The sequence below is a fragment of the Pieris rapae genome, chromosome 7 (assembly GCF_905147795.1).
Source record: "Pieris rapae chromosome 7, ilPieRapa1.1, whole genome shotgun sequence".
Classification (NCBI taxonomy): domain Eukaryota; kingdom Metazoa; phylum Arthropoda; class Insecta; order Lepidoptera; family Pieridae; genus Pieris; species Pieris rapae.
The window spans coordinates 5,085,475-5,107,943 of NC_059515.1; the positions used below are offsets into that span (position 1 = coordinate 5,085,475).

General features: G+C 30.6%; 1 protein-coding gene across 5 annotated transcripts in view; it reads right to left on the reverse strand.

Annotated features, from left to right (window-relative positions):
- LOC110995084 overlaps positions 1-21,219 on the reverse strand; it is a 30,321-nt gene extending 9,102 nt beyond the window's left edge. Inside the window, exon 1 of one of the 5 annotated variants that reach the window (XM_022262064.2) lies at positions 21,084-21,219. In XM_022262064.2, coding sequence (XP_022117756.2) covers positions 21,084-21,204 — 121 coding nt within the window. In that variant the 5' untranslated portion in view covers positions 21,205-21,219. Of the gene's footprint in view, positions 1-5,683; positions 5,866-8,400; positions 8,498-15,500; positions 15,679-18,971; positions 19,124-21,083 lie in introns of those variants that run through there. The other 4 variants (XM_022262062.2, XM_022262067.2, XM_022262070.2 and 1 more) reach the window with 4 other exon arrangements.
- Positions 21,220-22,469: the final 1,250 nt, after the last annotated feature.

The following is a 22,469-nucleotide window of genomic DNA, read 5'->3' on the forward strand; positions in this document are numbered from 1 at the left end:
ACTACTTAAAAGCAATTAACGTAGGCAGTATTGTTTACAAGGTCCTTTTTATGTATATATAAAAATGATTCGCTTCTTTTTACTGATTTGAGCGTATGGAAAACATTCACTTTAATTTTTCATTTAAATTTACTTAATAATATGTCTTTGGATAGTGAATAATTAATATTACATAAAATCATGATCAGTTTTAAAAGGTTGACCAGGGTTGGCGAGGATGATGCCTCTTATTAATCAATGCTCAATTAGTTTCTAATTACTTTATATCAAATATGGTCGTCTCTTTTCTTCAAATGGTTTTTCCTATGCGTTGAAAAGAGATAAGTCCATTAGTAAGTGCAATCTAATGCCTCAAAATTTTCCACTTTTTAAAGTCACTCATTCCGGTAGCCTTTAGATAAATACATGATTCAAATTTATTTTATTATTAAATGCAAACAAGGTTACGGGTTTGACGGGTTTAAAAGTAAATAGTGTAAATATTAAGAAAATAATATTATTAATTGATGCTCAATCCTCTCTGGTGCTTAGTGACAAGAACACCATAAATCTTCTATTTGTAAAATATAATTACGTCCAACAAAAATCCAGTTAAAATAGCTATTTCAATTGTAATTTAATTCTTGAACAAGATCTCGATGGATAAATCTTATATGCCACGATTTAAAACTAAAAAGAAAGCATCACATCGTTTTGAATTAAAACTTACGCTCTGCCACATAATTCCCAAAGCAAAACCACAGCCATATCATGTAAAAAGTCATAAACATGACCACTCCAATAAGAAAAGTCGTTATTAAATACATTTTCCAACCAACTCCAAAAAAATGACACTGAAATATTGTTTTAATATTCGTATTAACTCGTGCGCAGTCAATAACCGATGTTTATTTGAAAATCGAACACAACCAAAAACGCGTGAAAATAATGGAAGACAATGACGACAACTGTGTGGCTTGTGGTTTTTAATTGCATACTGATACATGATTAGAATACTTCGTGATACTACAATACAATACAATAATAAAATAATACAAATATAGCGAAACATTACTCTGCTTTAATTTATTAATTATACGTTCGTATATCCGGTTTCCTGGTAAAACATATTAAAACGCATATATAATATATATATATATATATAATAATACATATATTTAACATATACACCACACATTATTAAAATACAAAAAAACGCGTAATTTAAAAATGTATCACAATTCACAACGTCGAAATTTTATGCTAAACTATGGTTTTGATAAACATTAAGATCATGTGAACTTATGCTGAACGATAACAAGAGATATTTTTTAACAACATAGTTGTTACAAATAAAAACCCAATGTTGCAGCTCTTCCGTGGTAATATTTTGTCAATAATTTTAATATTGTTAGTAATATATAGAGCAGGAAAATTTATATGGTTAGAATAAATATTTTTAGTGTCATTTTTATTGATCGGAGTATGTCACTACACATGTTACATGAAATAATTCAAATTTAAATCTAATCAATTGAAGTGTTCATTGTTCTAATCTAATACATGTTGTAGACACGTGGTAATGCCACTTTTACTTGTACTTGAATATAAAAGGATAGGGTGGTGGTGTATATGAAGAAAATATACGCGTGAATTGGCAGAAAATTTATAAACATTCAAGAGGTTAAAAAAATCATTAAAAAAACAAAATATTCAGAGTCGTATCTCGTGAATTCATCTGCCAAAACCATTATAATTTTACATACATGTGTCTTTCGAAGTGGGTTTAAATGGCGTGGAGGCCTAGCGAAATGGAGTAATTGGAGGTGCTTACAAATATATTGTAAAAAAAGCCAGACTGGCTTTTTACTCGATCTATTCGATTCTAGCATCGAGAGTGTCCATAGGCGGCGGTATCACTTAACATCAGGTGAGCCTCCTGCCCGTTTGCCCCCTATTCTATAAAAAAAAATACTCTTCCGAGTACAACTACCCTAATAGGCAATACGATAGTCGTGAAAGTAAGTATCGTAACATAGAATATTGAACGTAGCTTCTACGAATTCACTCTAAGAACATTTAAAATATCGAGCGCTTCGGAGAGTATTAACACTATCAACGCCTTTGTTAAGGAAGCCTGGTGTCACAAATTCGGACTGATAGTATCTTCGTTTCCGCTGCCACAATTAACAGTTGGATACAAATAAACAGAGCTCTTATAGAACACTAGGATAACTAATTCCCCGATAAACTTTAACAACGTAGCAGTATTATTGGAAATTTCGATCCATTTTTATCCTTACGTTCGTAACTGTACCTTGCTATCTACATAAATCTTGATTTTGATTTTGCTCACAAAATAATATAAGTTTGTTCAGATTGTCATTGCATATTTTGATATTTTATTAACTTATAATTGTTACAAGGCTATGAGACATTTACTTCGTTTCGTTCGTATCTATACGAGTCAAGTCACGATAATTAGTTGTCATGACAGTAAACAAGCAGAACATAAAGTATAAGACTTTGTAACTTCTTTGTTTTTCATGAACAGGTGCTACAACCCAGGCTACAGTTTGCGTCCGCTTTCAGAAAAAAATGTTTTTATTATTAGCAATCAGGTGCCTCAGACGTATTCAAAAAGACTGGGAATATAAAAGTATTGGTACATCAAACACAATTCTGGCTAGATTTGAAACCACAATTTTAAGCATTAAAATTAACCATCAATATTGTGGCATATTAACACATGCACTTATTAAAAAAAATCGCTTTATGGGCTGCCATTCCAGGTATTCCGTAACCGTTACGAGTTAGGGGCATTCAAGAGAATAAGCATACTACCTCCCATAGCCCCTACCTCCTCCAAAAAGATTTGCCGTCAAAAAATACTCACTTATATTAGCAAAGAATTGCAAAGAATTGAGCACACAATAACAACAAATTATCAAAATGACACAAGGTGCAGTTACAACTAAAAGAGTAATCGCTAATTCGTGAATAAAATTCATTATCACCACAATACTGTTAAACGCATACTAAACAAATTATACTATATTTTTATCTAATTAATAAATGCGGTATCTTATGTCATTAAAGTGCCATTAGAGAATTTTGTCATATTGGGTTCCGTTCAAAATATTTAGTGACTGTATAGTATTTAACGTAATTTTTTATATATAATAATAAGCAAGTTAATGAACCACGGAAAGTATATAATCCAAGGCAATGCAATTTGCACATCTGAGTATGCACAGTTTTAGGAAGTCTGAAGAAGAAATTTAGACCCTGTCTGACAGACTAAAGTCATTAATCCTGGCTTTCAATACATAAGACTTTTAGTTATTGTCTAGTTCCATACTCACACGTTCTGCACTTCGCAACCACAATATAATTTAACGATTATACGTCATCAAGATAATCATTAACCATCAAGTCATCAATATAAAAATTAATTGCTACCATTCTGACACACTTCACTTCAATTAGTCATGACAAACTTTTGACCTATCTTTTGTCTAGATTTATTAACTTTCAAAATGCAGTGTTAACTCACCTAACATATGCCGTAAAACATAATACATAATAATAACAATAACTGTATTACAACCCATAAACAAATAAAACGTCTCTAAGTCCGACATGTTCAGTATTAATGTGTATATCTTATTCTCTTTGTATTTATAAAAAAAATCAGATAAGACTTAAACCGGTATTAGCAAAAATCTCAAAATTCACCATATATTTGAAAACAGTATCAATGATAAAACATCACGAGAGTTGTCAGTGTACGTTTATTAACCGACTTCAAACAAACCGAAGGATTATCATGATTTTTTTTATTTTGTGTATGTTCAATCATATCTCCGACGTCTGTGAATCGATCTGGATAATCGAGAAATAAGTGAAAGAATGTGTAATAAATAAGTGATTATAGTTTCAGCTATTTGATGATCGTGAGATGTCTCGATGAAGTAAATTTGTTTTAAATATTCCTTCATAAGATGGTGTTTTTTTCTATAACTAAGTGACGACAACACATACGATACAAAAATATATTGGATATTGTAATTTAAGCACTCCAAATAATAGTAACACAGACCAAAAGGTTTCTATGAGTTAGATAGGTACATCTTTAGTACCTTCTTTTAAGGCTTTTTTAGTCAAAAAAGGCTCACAGGCCAGACAGCAAAGTGGTCGAAAAAAATCACTCAATGGACACCTACAACACTAAGCGTGTATAAGTAGACCATGCGTGCGGTGGGCAGATGATTTAAAAGACTTGCCAGGGATATTAAGCACTGGAAGCAACTGGAGGAGGCTTTTGTGCCACAAAGACAAGCTGTACAAGGACAGCTGTGCAAGAAAACCTTCTTACAGTTTTTTTTGTTAACATATATATATATATATATATCTTTGTAAACTTTCTCTTGTATTCGTTGAAATAAAGGCTTTGAAATTGAAGTTGAAATTGAATAGTAGCTTCTAGATCATTGTAACGGCGTCTATTTCAAGTGAACAATTGTTTTAATATGTTTTAAATGTAGTTTTCCGATAAGAAACAATCGTATTGTCATCGAGTACATTACACACAAGGTGTATTAAACATTTTTCTATTTTAAAATTAGACGTAGTACATGCCTTTACTTGTTATGTATATTATGTATGTATTATAAAAACTATCAAAGATTCCGATAAATCTAGTCAAACAGGTAAGTTGTGGTAATAAAGTTAATTAAAAACATTATGAAGTTTGTTTTTTTTATTATGATTTTTTTGTCAAATAATTCTGAAAAGAATTACATTCGTAAGGAATAATAATTTATTACTTTAATAAGTTCACCTTGTGATATTAAACGAGCAATTTCTCTGTAGTTTTTTCGACAGGCGCTTATTTTTATTGGAAAATGATCCAATTATATTATTGTAAGTTCAAAAAAAATATTTTTCGAAACGAATATCACCAAACTTCTATACTGGTGAATTTAAATTTGTTACGATAGCTTTAAATCTTCCCTACTCTTGTCGCTTGTAAGTGCTCTATTACGCTAGAAGAATTAAAGAATTTTTAATAAATGTTGACAGTTTTGAAAAGAAAATGTCTTTGCCGCACAATGTCTTTCTATTTTGACAATAGGCCCCTTAACTAGTCCTAACTACCTAGCCCTTAACTAGGAGGGAGGCGGTTAAAGGGTGTGTTACCGGCCTTTCAGCATACGCTCAATTTTCACCAGCTACCACGGTATTCAGAAATTTTGAAATAGGTGGCAATTCGTTTGCCATCGTAAGACTAACGTCAATAGAACCTCCTGTGTAAATTAAAAAATCTGTACTTTAGCAATGGTAACTAGACAATTTTGCCATAAATATAGATGGACCATTTAAAATGAATACGTCACTACGTTTATCTTAATGAGTTAAATGTATTTTTCTTTGTTTGAAATTCTTTTAAGCTATCTAAACTTTTATTTGTGTTTTGTGTATACATTATATTATTTTGTTTGTGTGACTTCATTGTAGACAAATAAATAATCCCATAAAGTTTGCATTACAAGTCAAGCAATCTACTAAACATTCTGCAACAACAAGGGAAAATTATTTTCGTTACAAAATCTCAATATACAAAGTCATGTTTTTGTAATCATTGTGTTATTAGACAACGTACACATAGGTTTTATGGTAAATTATAAGTTGTAACACTTACGTCTTTTCACTAAACCACCGAAACAGAACCACAACCAAAATAAATATAAGCACATAAAAATAAACACTCCGATCATAACAGTTGTAAATATATCCATTTTCACAAATACTGAATAATATGAAGTTTGGTAGCGATCGCATTATCTAATCTTCATTATCTTATTTTTAACGAATATCGGATTATCAAACGCGTCGTGGCCTAATGAACGAAGAATGAGAATGAACGAAGAATGAACGATATGACTGATACGGGTCCGAGTCCTTGCAGTCCTTGGGCTTTAGACAAAAAAAATGTTGTGCGAAACACACAGACGAACGCCAGCTGAAAGTAACTTACTTTATACAAAATTGTACTGATAATTTAAAGATAAATTAAATAAATATTATTATTCGCCTGGTTATTAACCTAGGTGCTGTAGCTTTTACCAACATAATTCTAATCATAGTACGTAGGCGCGGAAGTTTTTCTTTTTTATTTGTTCTTGTTTATTGTCTATCTCTTATCAGGGGAATTTATATGAAGGTCAGACATAAAAAATGGAATAACGACATGCATTTAAGATTGCTCTTTTTGTTTTTTCAATCTTGATCTGTTTCTGATTCGCCATTTTAGAAACAAATATATTTTTTATTTTAATGAGTATTATGCTAATTTATTCAAAGAAATTGGTATGTATAATTAACGAGAACATTGCCAAAGGACAAAGTTCCCAGAGGACCCTTTGTCCTTTGGGTCTAAGAATGCTTGTAGAATATCAATTATTTATGCAATAAAAAAGGGCACGGAACAATAACTTATTACTAATAAGTTTGACCAGTTAAATACAAAACCAAAACTTCTAAAGGAAAATGTCTCGATGATGATTTAGCAAAAATTACGCTTTATGGATGAAAAATGATACTCTAAATATATTTATATTATTGTTAATTCGTTGCTTCCTTACAAGTGACAAAAGAAGATAATGTTCTACTGAGGTACAGTCAGAACAATTGATTTGGAATTGGAACTAAGTTCGGTTTCCGCATCGTATTCAAATGACTTAATACGCGACTACTTATTTTAATTGGAAAAATTAAATCAACATTTATGAAATCATATTTATACGTTGTACTTGATACAGGTTAGTACTACCACTTTTGAAATCAAGCGTATAGAGCCTTTTTTAATCATGCAATAATGTATATTTCGTTATAAGTTAGGAATTGATTAGTAAGTACATATATTAATTTACTATACCTATAACTTCTCTATGATTGTTTACACAATTACACAAAAACTTTTCTTTTTCAACTTTTTCTATTTCGAATTTGGAACATGAATGTTATTTAAAAAAACTTCATTTGATTTGCGCGCCATTTTTCATATTGTTTCGTGTTCATTAGTTTTTATCAAATGACATCATATCAAAGAAAAAAGGATTGCAGTGATCGCCTTAACTACAAACGCTGTTAAATTCAAAATGTATCAAAATCCCATTAAGAAAATCTTATCACGAGAAATAAAGATTTCTACGAATACTCTGTCGCGAGGCCTGAAGTTCGGTGCTTATCCGCGATATACAGGACATGCCCTTAATCAATCAATTAAAGAGAGTCGATCGACAGAAATGCCTTTCGTTTCGATACACAGGTGAAATGCACATAAATATCCTTTTTATTAAAGAACATTTTCATTTTTTTGGATATTTACTTTGTATGCTAATGCTACATAGCAGGATGCAATTATTCAATTGACATCTGACCCTAGTTATTACATCATTGAACTCTACCTACACTGTACTTTAACTATAAAGAATTTTATACTTTGAAAATTTACAACAGCGCGTTTAAATTCGCATAAATACTATATATTAATATTATAGGTATTTAAAAAAATATGTCAAAAATATTATGAAATTCTAATGTATATAGCGACTTATATCCCTGAGGTCGTAGGTTCGATTCCCGGCTGTACACCAATGCAATGACTTTCTGTCTATGAGTGCATTCAGTATTCAGCGAAAACAACGTGAGGAAACCGACGTGCCTGACACAAAAAGTCGACGGTATGTGTCAGGCACAGGACTGACCACATACTAAGCCTATTATACGTAGATTGATAAATTTGATAATGCCCTGACCTAAAAGTTTAAGTTGTAGTGCCACTGATTTATTTACATATTGTAAACAGTCAGTAAATAGTATTGGTTTAATTATGTGGAACAACATAGAAAAATATTATTTAATATAGCGCTATCTACAGTTGATACATAAACCTATCAGTGCATTCGTGTTTCAAACTGGCCTATAGTAGTTCATTTTAAACTTGACAAACAACGCCTTATTAAATATCTAATTATTAGTGCTTTTATCACAAATAACAGTATATGAATACAACATTAATTACTAACAGCGTGGAGAAATCTTAACTAAAAAAATATTGATATAAATTAACGTGTATATACCTATGATTATTTATTTATTTATTTAGTACTCCTACAGCAAACATAAATTATATATAATTACAAACAAATACACTGAGAATATAGCCAAAGATGGAATACATGATTTTGATGACATTTAACAACAAAAAGATTTATAGAAGGGAACAAACAAACAAAAATGATTTAATACATTTGACTAATTGTGATTTAATTTATTTAACTAAGCCTAAACTAGTATGTTGTTTAACTTTATCAATTCATAGGCAAAAAGTTTAGTAATTGTAAAGAAACTCACGTGCTATATAAATAATCCTGCCTCCATACACTACAATTAGGGTAGTCACCACACAGAATATTAAGAAGATTGAAAACATCATTCTATTTTGACGTTCGGAAAACTAATAAACTGAAGTATTCTTGAAGTCATAGCTTTCAGGCTAAGTTCAATGGAAAGATAAGAATCTGATAATAATATTCCTTATTGTCTGGATTATCGACTTTATTGGTTATTAAATGTATTGTTTTGTCTTAAAAACAATAGACGGAGAGATTTCGAATCATGTAACAATTAAAAATACAAAGACCCTCAAAAATCTTGAAAGTACTATTTATCAGATGTTGCAATCTTGAGATTACGAGGTACAATTACAGAGGCTTTCGTAGAGCTATGTCCTTTTATAAAGGAGGAGGAGTCCCAAGTTTTTAAATGAACAGAAGAATGAGAAGAATTCCTGATTAAGAAGACTACGCTGTTTGGTAGTTTGGTTGCGTAGACCCGAAGCAAATTGTATCACCGATAACCTTACCATGACAGACTCATAGAGACGACCTATAGATTTAGTCTACCATTGATAAGTTAAACACCATGCAACGTTAGATACAGTATGTGAGTAGAGCCAAAAAAAGCTTTAGTATAATATTCACAAATGGGGCGTGGTGACATTTAGACACGCAAGATTATGTCGTCATTTTAATTACAACATGTCAGTAAATACCGGAACAGGAAATCGCGTCGAAAAGATTTATTTTTAGTTATCATACCCGTCATATTTTTATTTAAACTCAGAAAAGATCATCGTACCTAGATAGCACCATAATTTTCTGTAGGTTATCAAATGATAAAGATTAAGGATATAATTATTCTGATTTGTAACTATAATTAAGAATAACTAAGAATAATTAGCTCTATATGGAACAGAAAATAATCTTTATAACTTCTATATTAAAGGTATTATTCTCTCTCTGATTTATGACATTTGACAGTACTCAATACAATATGACATATAGATACTTGTGTAACACTGCTTATGAGATTTTTCGTCATGGGTCAGACTTGTCGCCATGGTCTACGTAGCTGAGCCTGCATTCAAAGATATCTTCTACTTAAAGGGAGAATGAGGCCGTACTAAGAAAATTACTCTAGCCCTATACACAATTCTTTGGTGCAATTTAGGTCTTGGTCAAATATTTTTGAAAGCCATATAGTTGCTCATTAATACAACTGACAGATTATATGTATTAAATAAATACTTAGCCAGAGGTACTTTAAAGGTACATATACACAAGTTAACAATCAAATAGAAATGAGCAGCGAAGAAAAAAATGCAATCTAAATTACGTCAACTCAAATAATAGAGCTATAAAGTTAAGCCTAGAACCTAACACATAAGCAAACACTAGATAAAAATGTTTTCGATTCTTTTCACAATAAAGATTAATTCCGATAACCGGGTTAAATGTATTGTGAACTTAATGTGAATATTCTTTAATCTATTTCTTTTTGTTTATGTATGTTTGTGGACTCTTTCCGCACTTAGACGCTCAATGGGTCGGTTGTACGTGAAGTCCTGGCCAGCCTAACTCCTTCCAAAAGCACAGAAGCGTCCTGAATACTTCGCAGGCTTCCTCCTTCCTTCCTTCCTTCTGAGACCTCGCTGTTCCAAAGATTTCTGTACGTTTTTTAGCCACAGCCTAAACTCGCATTCCAGAACTAAGTGACTGATTCCTCTGTGCTGAAACATCTTTTCGATTATCTCTGAGGTCTTATGCTACTAATTATATTATTTTGTCACTAATAATTGTTCTGTTCTAGTCGTTGGTATATACGTATATACGTATATAGTACGAATAAAAAATATAATAATTAAAGGAATAGTTATCATACTAACAATAACCATAACAAATTTGTATCGAAGATATTTTGAGCTGTCAAAAATTGCTTGGTACCGACGTATGCCAAATGGAAAAAGAAACAAGGGAAAACTAAACAGCGAACTAACGAAAAACTATCGTAAAGGCTCATCATTATGTGCCATCAAATTCAAAATATTTATCAGTGGCTTAGCTATTTTCGTCTTCCTTATTTATCTTAGAAAACCATTCATTACTTGATTATGCTTTATACATATTTAAATGAAGCTGTACTCGTTGTCGGAGACACTGATTGTCGGAATTTTTCTATTTGCCATAGAGAATGCGTAACATAATGTTTAAAGAACTTTATTTCTCATTACAAAACAGAAATATTTTATTTACATGAGAAACTTAATATTAATATGTAGGTATATATTATATACGAGCGAGATACACGTCGCCATTAGCCGTAACAATTTTAGTCAGCTATGTTCATTCTAACATGCATCTTTAATGCCTTTTTGAATTTGTCAAACACTCCAATATTACGAATTTGAGATGGTAATTGGTTAAATAATTGCACACCTTCATACCTAATAGATTTCTTCAAATAATTTGTACGCGGCTTCGGTAAGATAAGCAAACTCGCTCGACGAGTATTGCGTGTCGTTGTGTGTTTGATTTTTTTAAACGACAAGCAACTATGGATTGAGTTATTTAAATTTTTTTTTATCAAGATACAGGTGCTATATACATACAGTTGTTTAATTGTCATAATTTTGGTTTCTTGGTAGATTTTATTAGTTGGTGTTAAAAAATTGTATCTAAATAATGATTTTATTAATTTATTTTGTAGTGTTTGTAAGTTAGAAATTATGTTTTTACATGCCGTACCCCATATTTCAATTAGATATATGAAATGTGGCTTGACTAAACAATTATAAATTAAATGACGTACGGATTGAGGAATACATTTTGATATTGACCAAAATCTGCCTATAAGTGATTTTAGTTTGGTAATTATGTGTGATATATGAAAGTTCCACTTTAAATATGTATCTATTCTAAGACCCAGATATTTTTCCCATTTTTGTTAGTGATTTCAACGTCTTGAACTTTTAACGGTTGAAACATAGGAATGATTTTATTTTTTGCTCTGAATATTACATAAGATGTTTTTGAGATATTTATGGTTAGCAGATTTTGTTGAAACCAAGAATATAGAGAATTTAGGTCTGACTGAGCTCGAGCAACCATAGTCTGGATATTTATACCGAAATAAAATAAGCAGGTGTCATCAGCGTAGAGAGTGATTTGGCCATGTAAACCGAGCTCGTGAATGTTATTAATATATATTAAAAATAACAGTGGACCTAGTATAGACCCTTGTGGGACGCCGCATGTTACTGGTATTTCTGAGCTTTGAGCATTACCTATTTTGACTATCTGGGTTCTGTTTGATAGATAAGATTTGAATAATTTTATATTAACATATATAACATATCTTACATAATTAAATATTTTCGTAACCTTAAAACAAAGATAGAGAGGTGAAATTTGTTAACAAGCAGCAAGGTTAGGACGACAGCTGATAAGAATATTTTTCATGTTTTTGATATTATGTAAGCTAAACCATCAATTTTATACATTATAGCAATGTTTATTAGATACATTAAAATTTGGTCTATAATTCGGTGGATTTATTTAAATTCAAATTGATTCATTCATAACTAATGCAATGTACACTTTGAACGTCACTCAAGAGCTTGGAACGGTTGAGAAAAACTGGCAATAAACTCTCCGCCACTCTTGCTAATCGCCATTTTTTTTGTTTACAAAATGTTTGTAAGGTAATGCAACCATAACACCATGTTCCACTTGACATATTTAAGTAATTAACTATAATATATATAAACGAAAAAAATAAAAAACAAAGATTTGTCCTGTATCAGGTAGCAGTAGTCATAGTGAAATAGGAGCACATACTTACATTCTCGGGAGAACAACACGCAAATGCATAGTCGAAATAACTGAAATATTTTATAATCGATTTTACTATAGATTCGTACCTCAAGGAAGGATCTTAAACTTTTTGAATGATGTATCGTATTATTTATTTCACTGCAACAGTCAAATTCAAAAATTGTTAATGAATCTAGTGCATTATGATTTTCTTGAACATCAATGATGTCTACTTAAAAAATTTATAATCTATATAAAATAGAAGGACGGTGGTGGGTATGAGGTCGGTAACATTTATGCGGTTTCACTGTAAATTATTCTAGGCTTTTGCATCTGTCACACATTTTTAATTTTTTAATGGTTGCTGATATCCAACACAATTTCTTCGAACGATATGTACTCAACATAGACAGAAAATGTCACTGGTGAACAGCCGCGGTTCGAAGGTATGTATTTTAGGGCTGAGTAATATTTAGTGAATCAAAATTCGATCTATGACAGTTGGCAGTAATTATTATACTAAATCCGGGACATAAGTATTTTATTAGAAATCAACAATCACATGACTATTTATTGACTCGTGATTTCTATTCGCATTCATTGATACTATTAAATATCATTATAAGAGTGAGTCATATTGTTACTAGCCTTATACAAGAGGGGACAAACGGGCAGGAGGCTCACCTGATTAAGTGATATGCCGCCGCCCATGGACACTCTCCATGCCAGAGGGCCCGCGAGTGCGTTGCCGGCCTTTTAAGAATTTGTACGCGCTTTTCTTGAAGGACGCTTAGTCAAATTGGTTCGAAAATACTTCAGTCTATAATCGTCAAATATGTATTCATCGTTTTCGATGCCTCCATAAATTATTGTGTCGATAGGATGACTGATATTAACTGAAAATATTTATTACCAACGTTAAGTTCAAAGAAAAAAATGTGTTTAAGGCCGGTAACGCATTCGCGAGCTGGCATTGATAGTGTCCATGGCGGTAACACTTACATCAGGTTTCCTTCCTGACCATTTTCCCTCCCTGAAAATTTCATTTAATAAAATATTTTATCATGAAAAACGTTATCCAAGATTTTGTGATATGACTAATTGAATACTATTAGTCATTCCACAAAATTTCGGTAAAGCTGTAAAATAGATAGCTACTAAATGCAACTAGCAATCCGACGAAGTTGTGTTTTTTTCTTAAATCTAAGTATTTGTTCATATTATTTTCAATAAGATGTCATAATTAAAAAGAATCCATTTCCATTTTGCCTTGCATAGAGTACTGAGTTATTAGAATTCAGAACAACTCAATGAATGACTCCAAAAGTATACCCATTTCTTTAGTTTTCGGCGAAATAGGACGCTGCAACACATGTTAAATTTTGAATAAATAAAAATGGCGCCTATGATTTTCGCCAGATTTAATTGAAAAAACTAACGTCTTGAAATTGTATTGATAATGTAAAAATAATATTTGAGATAAATTGCTGCTTTAATTTTCAGTATTGCGTTTATTAAGAACAAATTTATAAAAACTATATTTAATTATTAAATAAGAAAGGTTATATATTTTGTCTTAAAATCTCTAGTTTGAACAGACTCATATGTGTCCATATTAAAAACTCTATGGTCATTCAAGTGTCAAACTTACGATACGTTGCTTATTGCAGTGCTAATTAATTACAATTATACATTGAAATCGATTTTTGTGTAAAATTTTGTTTAGTTTCTTAAGTTCATTTTTTTACTAGTGTTTTTTTCTCTTCGTGTATGTCATGTTTGCCTATAAGTGCTTATCACATTTAAAATTGTGTTTAGCGATGTAACAGTGTGCCAAGCGTTGGCAAGCTTTTTATCAATAAAATAAATCAAATATGGTCTACGATATCAATGGTTTGAAACTAGTTATGTCTTTGACATTTGCATGCTCCACGTAGCGAGCATTACACAATTCGGCACTAACATTCTATGTCAAGGACTCAATACTCAGGTTTACTTTACCGGTGAAATATATACATATTAGGAACATAAAATAAATTAATATTAGAAAAAGATCTTAAAGTATTTTGTCATTAATATAGCTTGTTACAATAATAATGAGTTAAATTAAATATGTGGTCATCATAGGCTCGATTTCACAATGTTGAAAAATCGCTTAGGATGCAAAAATAATTAAAGAATTACCTCGACTTTAGAAACACACATATATCCTATCCTATATATTCAATTATGATAGTATATGCTAATATATTATTATAATTACATAAATAACAAAACTGATTTAAAAAAAAACTAGTGTTTTAATATTTAATGTTTATTTCAAGTATAGAAGTTTATAATTACATCTATACAATATTTATCGCTCATAAATGTGAACAAAATATATTATTGTGTTAAGAAATTAATATTCTATATTTTAAATTTTCATTAAAAAAATATATAATAAGTATATATAATCATAATGCTATTACGAAAAGTAAATGAACAAATCAATCATTCAAAAATATTTTCATAATACCCAGGCAAACGAAAAAAACAATGAAAATTGTAAGTATTTATTTGGAAGCAACTTCATATATTTTTACTAATTATTTTTGTATCCCTACAGAGTTTATATGATGTATGTGTGGCGTACCTATTGTATTATCTATTCTATTTTGGGAAATTATTTAATTTATATTTGTTGTTGTGAGAACGGTATCACTTCGAGACAATCAAATTAACCCCAATAAGAGTAGTTATCTAATCGTTTAAGGACGCTTGTGGAACTTTCTATTTTGATTTATTAAAAAATGGATAGGAGAAAACCAGTTTTGTACACAAAAACCTTTATATTAATAAAAGTTGGTTGGCATAAAATCTACTGTTAAAGAAATGCTAAATAAACATCAGCGAGAGGCAAAAACCAAAATCAACCCAAAAAATATTAATTTTACACAACAAATTCTGTAGCCGTTCTTAAAAGTGTATAATAACTTTCAAGATTTATACAATATTGTGAAAATCGAAGTTTCGCAGTAATCGGTGAGTTAAATCAAAATTCAGAAACGTTACTTAGCGCTAGACTCTCGTATGTCAAAAGTGCATTGTATTTTGATATACACGAGTTATGGTTCGCACTAAGTCTAGATTCTGAATAAACTTTAGACTGTCATTTTTAATAATTTTACGCACAAGTTTACAGTTAAACATAAGTCATAAATAAAAAGATAATAGATTATCTAATTTATGTTTAAAGCGCGATATTATACATATTTTTTTTATATATTTTATTTAAGTACTATATCATAAATCACTCACCCCTTCCATTGTAAATAAGATAGACTAATCGAGAAAATATTAGTAACATTAATACAATTACTGGAAGAAGTCCCAATATCTTCCCGGTATCTGATTCTGGGGGATGCGACACTGTTGTCTCATTTGAACTGTGATTTAAAAAGGTTTCACTTATAGCGTTCATTTTTCAAAAAATCCAATTTGTGTAAACAATAAAATTTAACAAATATTCAATGTCACATAAATTCTATTTGCTCGCGTAATTTTGCAGTATTCAATTGTCACATAAATTCTATTTGCTCGCGTAATTTTAATCTTCTATATTTAAATTTGAAAATGGCGGCAAAATTAAATATGTTAATTGTCAAGAGACATTTGATTACTTCGCGGGCTTTTGCCGAACTACATAGTCAAGCGTGCGTGAATAGCAAAGCCTTCGAGATATTAGGATATGTTATATAGAACCTGTCACGCAGTTTTGTTTGCTATGATTATAACAATAGAATTGGTTTTTGCCCACATTAAATGATAAGATATTTTACGCATTTTTTATCTGTAATTTGCTAACTGATGATAAATATGTAATTTGGAAATTAATATGGTTTTAATCAATTTTTAAGTACGAACAAAAAAACTTAAATAGGTAAAACATATTGATTCCTATATTTAAATTTCGGATGTTTTACTTTTTATATAAAAATGAACTATACGGCCTAGAGTTATAACTATTCAAATATTGCTATACTGATTTATTTGTCTAAAATCTAGATAGGTATGTTAAATTAATACAGATTCAAATTACTTATTATATTTTGTAATTTCTCTTGTAATAGCGATGAAATTCGATTAATTAGTCATGTTACTTTTCCAACGTTATTATTAAAGTTATAATTTAAGACGATACCAGTAAAAAGTATCTTAATAATAATTTGAATATTTAAACAGTCGACAGATGTGATGATTAATAACAAATTGAATTTCCTGAAAGATAACTGTATCGTAATAGTACAAGTTCTTTCTAATAAGACAATCTTACTATCATAGGGCTACAGGGCTGTAATATTATCTTACTAAAATAAATATGTATGATCTATATCTCGTAAAGAAGAAAATCATTAACAAATTATAATCGAGTGTCGTATTTCGTACCTTCAGGAAATAAGCGAATTTTCAAGGTGAGTTCTAATTAATCCATCATGTTTATAGCTCATGATCTTGACTGTATTATTAAACCGTCTAATTATTTAAGAGTGTTAGCCATTTATTTTCTTTGCGTGTATCATCCTCATTTCATCCTCCCTTCAGGGACTCTAGCCTTCTGGTCTCTCGCCAAATCTGCCCAAGACTATTTCTGTGAGCCCTCCGTTCCACCCCTACTAAAACTCTATTTTACTTCGACATTAATTAAGTTTTAATAGCATCCCCCCAATTGTGCTGAGTTGGTTCCAGTTCTAACACGCCTTTTCCGTTACTCGCTCGCTCGGTCCTAAAGTGCTGGAAGATCGCTTCCTAACACAGGCGATTGGCCCGATCCTTCCAACTATCACCCAATAGCTATGTTCTCCTTGTACTCCCTTTTACCCCAACACACACAAGATTGCATTTACGATAGAATGTGTTCAGAGAAGATTTTCTGATTAAGAAATGCAGCTGAGTTTCATGATCGGTCGTCGGGGAGAATACGAACTTCCACCCTTATCCTCTCGATATCAGTTGTAAAATTAGTTACCCCCTGAAGTATTTTTCTTACTAATTCAACTTAGGGTCCATCAAGAAAAGAGTGTTTCAATTCCTAAAAGACCGGCAACGTATGTAATCGTAAGCCCTCTAGAAATCGAAGAGTCCATCGGCGGTGGTATTTCTTAAGATCACATGAGAACCCTCACTGGTGGCTCTGTTTTATATTTTTTTTTAAATTAAAATATTTATAAGATTTACATGTATTTACATACTGGTTAAGTGTAATTCTCAATGTCCTTTCCATTCAGACCAAGTTTCTTTTTACCACAAAGAGATTTTGTTACTTCAAATTTCGATTAGTAACTTGAAAAAGAAACCTTCATAATATAAAACATATCTATAAGGGTGTGGGGCTCTGAAAGTATTATCTATGTACATATGTTATGTCATTAGAGATTTTAATATGTTTTAGTAATTAAGTAGATCATGTATGAATAAAATAAAGTACATTACCAAATTCATCAACCGATATAAAAGAGGAGACACGCAACCTTTTCCTTTCACCTCTTCCTAGATTAAATGTTCTTACTTTACGAAGTCTTGTAACGTTAATTCGTAAAGCCGTTTAACGTCCAAACCCAATAACATAATCTTAGTCCATTTAAAGTGGATTTCGCGACCAGCTGACCAAAGACAATTCTTTGAGCAGACTAATCCGCTAATAGAATTAGCACAATAATTGTCATCGAGCCTTGATCGCCATCTCACCTATTATCACTGAAGTTGAAGTTAAAATTAAACAGATTTATTACTAAGGTATTAAGTTTGTAATTATATTTTAGGTATAAAAATGGTAATTAAACACAAATCAAATTGTTGTTATATGTATAAAATTATGGGGCAAGCGATAGTCATCTTGATTGTAACTAAGTCTCAGACTGTATTCATTAATTATCTTAAATGCAATTGACAGATAAAGGTCCGTTGGCACATGATTGGCATAAATAAGTTCATTCTCTATAATCATTAAATTTACAAAATATTATTCTTTGCATAGGTAATTATTGTCGTAAGATCTTTAAGTTTTTGAAGAATAAATTAATATAATTATAGGCAAATTTAGGCAAAGTATTTGTCATTGATAAAAAGTTTTCTGGACTTGTCTAATATGTTTGCAAATAGGTTAGGCCATCTGTTGAAGCCGAGGTTAACTACATTGTTATTCTTAACGTTAGTGCAGAGCCATCTTTTGATTAATTTCTCAACTACATTTATATAGAGAAAACAATGTACACAGAAATGTAATCAAAGTGTGCGATTGTTAACGTTACTTTATTACTAAAATATAGATGGCGTTTAAATATATTTCTCTTCTTTTTAATCAAACTAATTAACATTAAATTTTTAAAAAATACATTAATACATCTAATTACCATAATTTTAATGGAAATATGTACATATCTTATTGCTTTCTAAAATAAAAATAGTCTTCGATAATATTTAATAGAAATTATATAAGTATATGTAAGTAATTCAATACTCAATAAAAGCAACAAGATTATCACAATCAAAAACAAATAACATAACAGGATAGATACGCTATCAATACTAATACATATTTTTTCTACTTATGTAGGGTTTTTAAAAACCTATGATATAAGACCCCATATTTTCTTTCCTATTCATGTAGAAGTCCAAACATGGCCAAGAAATTAGTGTATATAAAGCTGAGGAGAACAACATTCTTGAGTAAAATGTACAAATCATAATTAAAAACTATGTGATTCCCCTTAGTAAGTGAAATAAACTTACCAATAAATTCACAGCAATGCAAACACGCACAAGTGAGGCCATAAACAAAAATTAACAAGAAAAAAGGCGCCAAGAGCATTAAATAATCCATTTTTTATATTTTTATTGAACAAAAACGCTGCGAAAGAACAACGGCGAATGATAGTAGTTATCGGTACAGATTTGATAAAGAATAATTAATAAATCGATTGACGCTACGGTTACTCATCAGATTAGGTCAAAAATAATCAGCTGAGACTATTGAAGGTATAAATAATATTTAGTCAAATATGGTAAAGAAAACGCTGTAAAGCACGCGAAACGTCGGTTTTAATTCATGTCTAAATAATTATAAGTTTAAATACAATAATACATAACTATAATCCGTAAAAAAGTGTTTTCTTTAAATGTGTAAAAGTTATGTTAATAAAAGACAATACAATTATGGTCATTCAAACCTTTTCTTCCGTTCTACGCCCTTGATTTGAGAACTGGCAGTAATTGTAAAATTAGAATCATTTAATGTATATTTCTTTTTTTTTTGACGTTCATAAGTGTACATTATGTTATCTATATGAATAAATGAATTTTGATTTTCTTTAATTCATCTGTTTTTAAAGCTTAAAACACATTTCCCCCGTAGTATTTAAATTATCTAAAGAAAACTTCTAATGACTTAATAATGTTCAGCACGTCTTTTAGCAACTTTCGATTTCCAAGGATGGTTCAATAGTAGGGCCTAACACCTATTGAAGAATTAATTTAATAGAAAGAAATATCGAATCAATACATTATTTTGTTACAGTCCTATATAATTATGTATAGCTGTAATGCTTTTTGCTGATTTTACATAAGTTTTTGATTACTAATACTTATCGATGACAAGCGTAAGGTAATGTAATAATTAGAGATTTGATGGATTTATGTTTACATGGATAAGGGTTCTGATGGCAACAAAAAAATATGGAAATAACCCGTTCTAATCGACTGGATACAACATATACGTAGACGTAGACTTTGGTGCTTCACTAACAATCATACATTATATACAAACTTACAATTTTTATTTTCCATTTGTGAGGTATTTGAACCGAATGTTCGTTAATGTATTGACGCCATTAGGTTTTTGACTCAACGTTTAATTCGATGGAACGAATGGTCAGCGAACCTTACTTTACGTATTTCATAATTGGCTAAATTTGTTCGATAATTGCAAACAAGAACGACTGGTATAATTGAAAATGTAAACAGTAAAATTTTGGTACAGTTTCGAGGTCATACGAATTTTCATATAAATTGAATTAACAAAGTCTACCACCACTACGGTCTCGTGGAAAAATAAACGGGCTGATTTCGTAGTCATGATACGAATAAGCGATGAATATCAGTTGTATGTTGTCAATGGACTCGCAATAAAACTAATGGTAGGTAACTAACCTAACCTCTATTGTTACATAAACCGAAACCTCTGTTATTTGTCATAACAAATAAATAAATCAGTGGCGCTACAACCTCTTTAGGTCTGGCCTCAGATTTTTGAATCTGTTTCATGATTATTTTTAAATCTTATAGGCAAGTAGGTGATCAGCCTCCAGGGCCTGACACACTTCGTTGACTTTTTGGGTCTAAGACATGTCGGTTTTCTCACGATGTTTTCCTTCACCGTTCAAATGTTAAAGAAAGCACATAGAAAGAAAGTTCATTGGTGCACAGCCCGGGATCGAACCTACGACCTCAGGTATGAGAGTCGCGCACTGAAGCCACTTGGCCAACACTGCTGTTAGTCAAATCAAACCCACATGTATTTTATAATTTTAGTTACAATGTACACGTATGAACGACAATATTTACAAAAAAGGAAATTGCAGATTGGAAATTGGAAATTGTGATGGTCGTTAGAACTAATGATTAGCATTGAGAGTCACAAGATCTAACCAACTGTGTCCTTTTAATATTATGTAGTAACCATGGAAGGCTTAATATATGTACCGTACATAAGCCAATCAGACAAACACTTGTTTTTCTATGTCATATACCGATGACGAGTCAAACTAAAAATACCAATCTTACTTGTGTACTAAAAGAAAATCACAAAGAACCAAAAGTAGAATGACTACTACATAATGTACTTACGAAAAATATTGACGATGTATATTCCGATAACATAGTCACACACTTGCAAATATATTAATATCAAAAACAGTATAGCAACGAAACACGCCAAAAAATATATCTCTTGAACAGTTAAATACATTTTAACTAACAATTTTATACTGCCACTTAAAACTACTAAACAATATTGTTGTGTTTATTAAGATAAGCAAAATAATCTGATTTCAACTTTATCCTTCACTAATAAAGTTAAAATTTATACTTAAACAGTTATCGAAGAAAACCAATCGGTGTGAAAATCGAGAGATTATCTTTCAGTTAACAGATAATATTGAACCTTATTTAGAACAATTTTGAGTTTTTATTACGTTGTTAGTGTTTTAGTTTTCTTGTGATAATCCGATAAGGATTGCGGCGTGTGAAAAACCATTATAAAATGAGCCTTTTTAATCTGCTTGCCGGTATAATCAGAGGTCACTATTGTAATATAAACGGTTCTATTTATATTGGTTCGTCACTAATACAAGGTTATATTGACGGTACACCATTTGTATCATCTCTGTAAGTCTCATATATTTCAGATATATTTGCAGCAAAAATGTTTCAGATTTTACTTTGTTTATGAGTGTTAACGATTTATTATTGCGTCTTCGAAGATTTTAAAAACACATCAAGCTTCAATGGAATGTTTTCAACATTTTCAATTTAAACTTTATTGCCTCGTTCTGGCTTAATGCAATTATATCATGTGAAAAGAAGACAAAATACACATTAAAAAACAAAATTACCCTTAATTTGGAAATAGCGTGACTCGGGAGAAATTGCATTTTTTGCGAGTGACATAATTATTATATTCGTACCTGACTTGACAGCTTGACAGATGATTTATGTTTTTGTGACGCAGAGAAAATTTGACAATTGTTTGCAGGTTTTGGCGGAAGAAATAATTGATATAAATTAAAATACCTATGTATAAGGAAAGAAACAAAAATCTTGTATAGTTTTATATTTTGTTGCTCATAATTTTAAAAGTGCTAAAACAATAACATCAGAAATAGTTACACCCACAGCTTCCTTTTACCAACAAATTATGATGTATAGTCAGCAAATGCTAATAACTTCTTGACGACATTGAACAGATTTTAAGTTGTTAAGTTTTAGCAAGTTGCAGGATTCATATTTTTTGGGTCCAATTAGCAATTAACATAAGTAAGTAGTGTTATTTTAGTTTGAGTAACAGCCCTTGCTACTTTACAGTACTAGTTGCTACTAAACTATTAATGATAGTTTAGTTCTTTCTTAGACACTTTTTAACATAGTTGGATATATAAAATAAATATTAAACAAATAAATATATTTATGTTTAATATAAGCATTTTTAAATGAGTAAAGTTAATTATTTTTAAT